The sequence below is a fragment of the Somniosus microcephalus genome, unplaced genomic scaffold, assembly GCF_052327205.1.
Source record: "Somniosus microcephalus isolate GS21.2 unplaced genomic scaffold, FLI_Smic_1.0 unresolved_chr3, whole genome shotgun sequence".
Classification (NCBI taxonomy): Eukaryota; Metazoa; Chordata; class Chondrichthyes; order Squaliformes; family Somniosidae; genus Somniosus; species Somniosus microcephalus.
Window position 1 is genome coordinate 63,319,017 of NW_028225181.1, and position 7,588 is coordinate 63,326,604.

Here is a 7,588-nt window from a genome sequence, read left to right on the forward strand (position 1 = left end):
CAGTTTTTGGAAATTTGCTGTGTCAATTGACTACTGCTTTTCCCTACAAAACAGCAGTGACTCTACTTCAAAAGTAACAGCGTAATCCGTGGTTATAAAATTAGCAAAACATCAGCTCAAATCCGACAAACACAGAATTGAACAGGAAAGTTTTCCACGGCTAGTTTCTAAGATAAAAGCTGCAGATGAATCGGGATTGATTCGAATCTCTCTTTCCTTCTCAGTATTTGAGTGATGTACTTCAACGCCCTGTCATTTGTGCTCTGTCCCATTCCATTGAATGGATGCTTCATGAAGTTCCTCCTCGCTCCCACTCAATTAATTATCCGACTATAATATATGATTCCCAAATCTGGTTAATGGTAGCGTCTCTTTAAATGGCCCATTTCAGTTGCAAAAGTACCTGATGACCTCCCACCAGTGAGAACAGGCGTTGCTTTCTGGGTCGTAACAGGCACCTCTTGTTGCTGATTGTATCGAGCATAATCTAAACATGGGGAGAGGTTTCTTCTCTAAATATCTAATATTGGCAACCCTTAACTATTATAAATTTATATGAGGCAGGGAGTAGTGGTGAGCGGATGTTGTACAAACTGTAGAAAATAATGCAGTGGGGTCTCCCATGGATCGGTATGAGGAACATTGTTGTTCTTGTTATATAAAAATGACCTGGACTTGGGTATAGTGAGTACAATTTTGAAGTTCCCAGATGATTCAAATCTTGGCAAAGTAGCAAATAGTGAGCAGGATAGTAGCAGACTTCAGGAGGACTTAAACAGACTAGTGAAATGGACAGGCACATGGAAGGTGCAATTTAGTGTGGATAAGTGTGAAGCGACGCACCTTGGGAGGAACAACATGGAGAGGCAGTATAATCTATATGGTACTATTTTGAGAGGAAGCAAGAACAGAGAGATATGGATGTGCATATACACAAATCATTGGAGTTGGCGGGGAAAGTTGCTAAAGCTGTTATGAAGGCGTATAGGACACTGGGCTTTGTAAATAGATACACGGATTATTTAAAAAAGGAAGCTATGCAAAACCTTTACAAATCAGGGATCAGGCCTCAGCTGGAGTATTGAGCACAATCCTGTCAGCACAATTCAGGAAGGATGAAAGGCCTTTGAGAGGGTAGAGAAGAGGTTTACCAGGAAGTTACCAGGGATGAGGAACTTCAGTTGTGGAGAGATTGGAGAAGCTGGGATATTCTAGTTAGAGCAGAGGTTAAGTGGAGACTTAACAGGCCTGTTCAAAGTTATGGGAGGTTTGCTAGAGCAAATAGGCAGAAACTGATTCCTTTGGCTAGTAGGTTGTTAACCGAAGGTGACAGATTTAAAATAATTTCCCGAAGATCTAGCGGGACAATTGGGGTATTTCCCACAAGAGGGTTGCTAATTACTGGAAAGCACCAGCTGGCTGGACATGTACTTGAAGAGGACCCATTTGCAGGGTGAGGAGGAAAAGGCTGGGGTTTTTGAGGAAATTGGACAGTTTTCAGAGCCGGCACAGGCAGGACGGGCTGAATGGCCTCTTCCTGTGATGTACATTGCTCTGATTCTAGAGGAGTCAGCGGAAATTGTTCTTCCCGATTTAATGGAAGGAAACACTTCATATTCTGAAACATAGAATATAGGAGCAGGAGTAGACCATTCGGCCCCTCGAGCCTGTTCCACCATTTAATGAGATCATGGCTGATCATCCAAACTCATTACCCTGCCCCTGCTTTCTCCCAATATCCCCTGATCCCTTTAGCATTAAGAAATATATCTAACTCCTTCTTGAATATATGTAATGAATTGGCCTCAACTGCCCTGTGTGGCAGAGAATTCCACAAGTTCACCACTTTCTGGGTGAAGAAATTCCTCCTCCTCTCAGTCCTAAATGGCTTACCACTTATCCTTGGACTGTGACCTCTGGGCCTGGACTCCCCCGCCATGGGGAACATCCTTCCTGCATCTAGTCTGTCTAGTCCTGTCAGAATTTTATAAGTTTCAATGAGATCCACTCTCATTCTTCTAAACGCGAGTGAATATAAGCCTAATCGATCCAATCTCTCTTCATACGACATCCCAGGTATCAGTCTGGTGAATCTTCGCTGCACTCCCTCCATGGCAAGAAAATCCTTCCTCCGATAAGCCGAACAAACCTACACACAATACTCAAGGTGTGGTCTCACCAAGGCCCTGTACAACTGCAGCAAGACATCCTTGCTCCTCTACTCTAATCCTCTTGTTATGAAGGCCAACATACCATTTGCCTTCTTAACCGCCTGCTGCACCTGCATGCTTACCTACAGCGACTGGTGCACAAGGTCACCCAGGTCTCGTTGCACTTCCTCTTTTCCCAATCTATTGCCATTAAGATAATAATCTTTCTTCCTGTTTTTGCCACCAAAGTGGATAACCTCGCATATTTCCACATTATACTGCATTTGCCATGCATCTGCCCAATCACCCAACCTGTCCAGATCATACTGGAGTTTCTCTGTATCCTCCTCGCAGCACACACGCCCACCCAGCTTTGTGCCATCTGCAAACTTGGAGATATTACATCTAGTTCCCTTGTCTAGATCATTAATATATATTGTGAATAGCTGGGGTCCTAGCACCGATCCCTGCGGTACCCACTAGTCACTGCCTGACACTCGGGAAAAGACCCATTTATTCCAAAACTTTGCTTCCTTTGGGCCAACCAGTTTTGTATCCAAGTTATTACCTTTCCCCCAATCCCATGTGCTTTACCTTTGCACGCGAATCCCTTATGCGGAATCTTATCGAAAGCCTTCTGAAAGTCCAAATACACCAAATCGACTGGTTCTCCCTTATCTATTCTACCAGTTACATCCTCAAAACATTCCAGTGGAACAGTCAAGCATGAATTACCTTTTGTAAATCCATGTTGACTTTGTCCGATCCTGTCACTGTTTTCCAAGTGCTCTGCAATTACATCTTTTCTAATGGACTCTAACATTTTCCCCACTTCCGATGTCAGGCTTACCAGTCTATAAATCCCCGTTTTCTCTTTATCACCCTTTATAAATAGTGGACTTACAATAGCTACCCTCCAATGCATTGGAACTGTTCGAGTCTATAGAATTTTGGATGACCAGCAATCCATCCACTATTTCCAGTGCCACTTCCTTAAGTACCCTAGGATGTAGATTATCAGGCCTGGGGATTTCTCAGCATTCAATCCCATCAATTTCCCTAACATCATTTCCCTAGAAATACTGATGTCATGCAATTCCTCCCTCTCATTAGACCCTATGTACCCTAACATATCTGGGAGGTTATTTGTATCCGCCTTTATGAAGGCAGAATCAAAGTATATATTTAATTGGTCTGTCATTACTTTGTTCCCCATTATAAATTCCCCTGATTCTGCCTGCAAGGGACCTACGCTTGACTTCACCAATCTTTTTCTCTTCTCATATCTATAGAAGCTTTTACAGTCAGTTTTTATGTTCCTGCAAGCTTACTCTTATATTCTATCTTCCCCCTCTTAATTAACCCTTTTGTCCTCCTTTGCTCAATCGTAAACAGCTCCCAATCCTCAGGTTTGCTGCTTTTTCTGGCTAATTTATATGTCCTCTCCTTGGATCTTATGCTATCACTAATTTCCCTTGTTAGCCACGATTGAGTCACCTTTTAAAAAAAATTTTAAGCCACTTCTATCAGATCTATTTTGTTGTTTGTTACAATGAAAGAGGATATTTAAAACAAAGGGATCTGAGCAATCTGACGCAAATGTGTGACTCGGTTCTATTATAAAGGCTTAAAGCTCATTGTGAATGACGACTAATTGCAGGCTGAATGTAAATCTTTAAATGTTTCACAGAAGTGCAGCTCAGTGACTGTCTGCCTTGTGTTGTGACCCAGTCCAATAACTGCAACTCGGTCGAATTTGTCCCTTTTCAAAAGAAAAATGAACGAAGTTATGGTGTCAAACTTAACGTTCCCAAGATGGTTATATGGAGTAGGACTATAAACTTTCTGCATTTAAATTTTTAAAATAACTTCCAGCCTCCCGTCAGATCAGAACAGGCGCTGCCTTCTGGTGCGTTAGTCACTTCCTCAAACTGTTTGATCTGAAAGTGAGCTCCAGATCAGGTCAATCTCATTCAATAATTAGCTGATACTCAAAATGATTAAACATCAACACTTTATTCAAATTTGGGCAAGTTTTCCAAAAAATGTTGCCATCAATAAATGTGCCTTTTTCAACCTGGGCAGTAGAACAATTTATTGTTATATATCTGACTCGAGCACTCTCAGGTTATTGGTTAGCTGCAGATTAAGGGTCTGACCAAGCACTCTCAGGTCCGATATAGCATGGATAAGATAGAATGACGATCGCTCTGAATTAACCTGCTTGTCAGATCGGGTATAGCAAGGTTTGGATGCTGAGAAATGCTCCCTCTCCACTGTGCTGTCAAGCACTCCGGGTCCAGTGTAGTAAGAGATAGATATATTTTTAAATTGCCAGGTCAGATTCAAGATGAGTTAGATAGAGAATACAGCTCCATAAGCACTGCCCAGGCAAATATTCACGGCTCACATACAACAGAAATTACACAGTGTAAACCTCCTTCTACACGGTCCGACCAAAGACTGTGCGGCAAGTTGATACTCGGTTCAGAAACAGTGTAAAACGTTTTACCATATTGTGCCATCAACGATTTCCAGTTGTAGAAAAGCACAGTTTGGATACAATAACTTCTCCATAAAATGTTTTTTCAAATTGCTCAGTTAGGTAAAGCACAATTATATACAACATAAAGCTTCACATACACTATTTCATTAAAGCGTTCCTGCTCACATATAGCAATGATTAGATAGAAGGTGTATCTGTATTGAAGGTGCCCATCACCTCCTCGTCTTTGTAAATAGGAGGTTAGATCTCCTTCTGCACTGCCCATCAAACGCACTCAGGGCAGGAACACTGCAGGTTAGATACAGTCTAAAATCTCCACTACACTGCACATCAAACACTCACAGGGCAGGTACAGCAGCGGTTAGATACAGAGTCAAAGTCCTTCTAAAATGTTCCATCAAACACTCCCAAGACAGGTGCAGCACGGGTTAGATACAGAGTAAAGCGCACTCTGCCCTGTCCCATCAAACACACTTAAGGCACGTACAGCGCAGGTTACATAGAGAATAAAACCTCCTCTACACATCAAAGGCACTCAGGGCAGGTACAGCTCGGTTTAGATACTGAGTAAAGCTCCCTCTACACTGTCCAATCAAACACTCACAGGGCAGGTACAGCACAGGTTAGATACAGAGTAAAGCTCCCTCTACACTGTCTCATCAAACCATCCCAGGGCAGGTACAGCACGGGGTTAGATACAAAGTAAAACTCCCTCTACACTGTCCCATCAAACACTCCCAGGGCAGGTACAGCTCGGGTTTGATACAGAGTAAAGCTCCCTCTATACTGTACAAGCAAACACTCACAGGGCAGGTACAGCACGGGGTTAGATACAGAGTAAATCTCCCTTTGCACTGTCGCATCAAACACACAGGGCAGGTACAGCACGGGTGAGAAGAAGAGTAAAGCTTGCTCTACACTGCCCCATCAAACAGTCCCAGGGCAGGTACAACACAGGTTAGGTACTGAGTAAATCTTCCTCTACACTGCCCCGTCAAACAGTCCCAGGGCAGCTACAACACGGGTTACATACAGAGTAAATCTTTCTCTACACTGTCCCATCAAACACTCCCGGGGCAGGTACAGCACGGGTTAGATACAGAGTAAAACTCCCTCTTCACTGTCCCACCAAACACTCCCAGGGCAGGTACAGCACGGGTTCGATATAGACTAAAGCATTACACTGTCTGTTTAAATTATCAAAATAACTTCCAGCTTCCCAGAAGATCAGAATAGGCGCTGCTTTCTGGAGCATTACCATCACTTCCTGAAAATGTTTATTCAGAAAGTGAGCTCAGGATCACGCCAATCTCATTCAATAATTAGCTGATACTCAAAATGTTTAAAGATTATCAATTCATTGGGCCAGAAATTCGGGTCCCCACTGGTGATTCCGTGTTAATATTCTGTGAGCCTTTCTGGCCCTTCCTCCTCAGAACCACCCGCTCCTGGAACTTGTGTATTTAAATGAATCTGCTTGAAATTCATTGTGTTGTCTGTCATCTCCAGCCTTATTAATAAAATTAATTAATAGTAATTTTAAACGTAATTCTGACTATTTACTTTTGATATAATAGGGTTTTACTTCAATTGGAAGGATAATTCGACATAATTAAAATATTAAATAGTATAATACATCAATACAATCAGATAAATGTATTATTTTTACTTAAATCCAATCACATTTGAATAATTAAAAATGATCAGGAAAATGTAATACTCTCCAGCTCTCTGCCTACACGTGTTCAAACTCATCATTTTTCTGAACTCTCTGATATAACCTGAAGTCTGTCTACTCTCAGAGTGTATTTCACATTATGGATTTCGGAGTGGACTGTATTTAATAGTACAATTTCCGGCCGGGGTCACATCTCACTAACTACCAATGGGCTGTAACACCACCTGTTACCTAAAGCTGGACTCTCGAGTTGAAATATTCTCCTCAATCTTAAAAATAACAAATATTTGTGTTAATTAAAAACCAGCGGTGCAGTTTGCAGTCAGTAACATAGCCTCCGCTATTTAATAACAGACAATCCTTTATATTTTACTCCTGTAACTCACAGAATGCCCGTAAATTCATTATTATATATAGTCTGCTATTTACATTATGATCAATATAAAACTGGAGGAGAACAATTCATTCAGACCATCTGCGGCACTGAAACTTATTGAGCAATTGGAGGAGAAATATTGTTAATCAATTTAATATTAATAAGAATGAAACATGACTCTCAGAAATAATCTGTCCTTTGCCTTTCGTTCTATCCCATATAGAGCAGAGCTATGGGAGACAGGATCTTGTTTTAAATTTAAGATAATATGAACCTCTTGTGTTTAAATTAAAATGTTTGACTTTCAATGGAATATCTTTCTGTCTCCAGCCTTACGCAGTCTGAACCTTCCTTGAATTAAAATAGAATCACATGAACAATTCTTTGACTGCCAGCGACCTTTGTCTCTTAGACTTTGGACTTTGAGTAGTTTAGTGATAATTGTCTCACTGTCAAACAATCAATATTATTGAAGGAATAATATGGTTTTTGCAGCACAGTATGAATTTCATAACTCGCCGCGTATATTAAATTGACAAACTGCAATTTACAACACGGATTTAAGTTGTATTTGAATACAACCCGTCATTCATCTGTGTAAAACATCCCTAATCCATCTGAACACAGCGGTGAAATCAGGATGTTATGAGAATCATTGCAGGCATAATTAAATCTCTCTCCAGCCTCTAAACTTTTCCACTCATGTTAATTTCCCCAGTGTACAGCAGAACTGTGGAAGGTGAATAAACCTTTCCGCTCATGTTAATTTTCCCCAGTGTACAGCAGAACTGTGGAAGGTGAATAAACCTTTCCGCTCATGTTAATTTTCCCCAGTGTACAGCAGAACTGTGGAAGGTGAATAAACCTTTCTGCTCATG

General features: G+C 41.3%; 2 protein-coding genes across 3 annotated transcripts in view; both read right to left on the reverse strand.

Annotated features, from left to right (window-relative positions):
- The window catches only part of LOC147091630 (uncharacterized), a 262,438-nt gene that overhangs the window by 242,971 nt on the left and 11,879 nt on the right, over positions 1-7,588 (reverse strand). The window lies entirely within an intron of this gene.
- Positions 6,599-7,588, reverse strand: part of LOC147091636 (uncharacterized) — an 81,484-nt gene continuing 80,494 nt past the window's right edge. The window contains exon 4 of the mRNA XM_085976622.1: positions 6,599-6,603. Coding sequence (XP_085832748.1) covers positions 6,599-6,603 — 5 coding nt within the window. The remainder of the gene's footprint in view (positions 6,604-7,588) is intronic.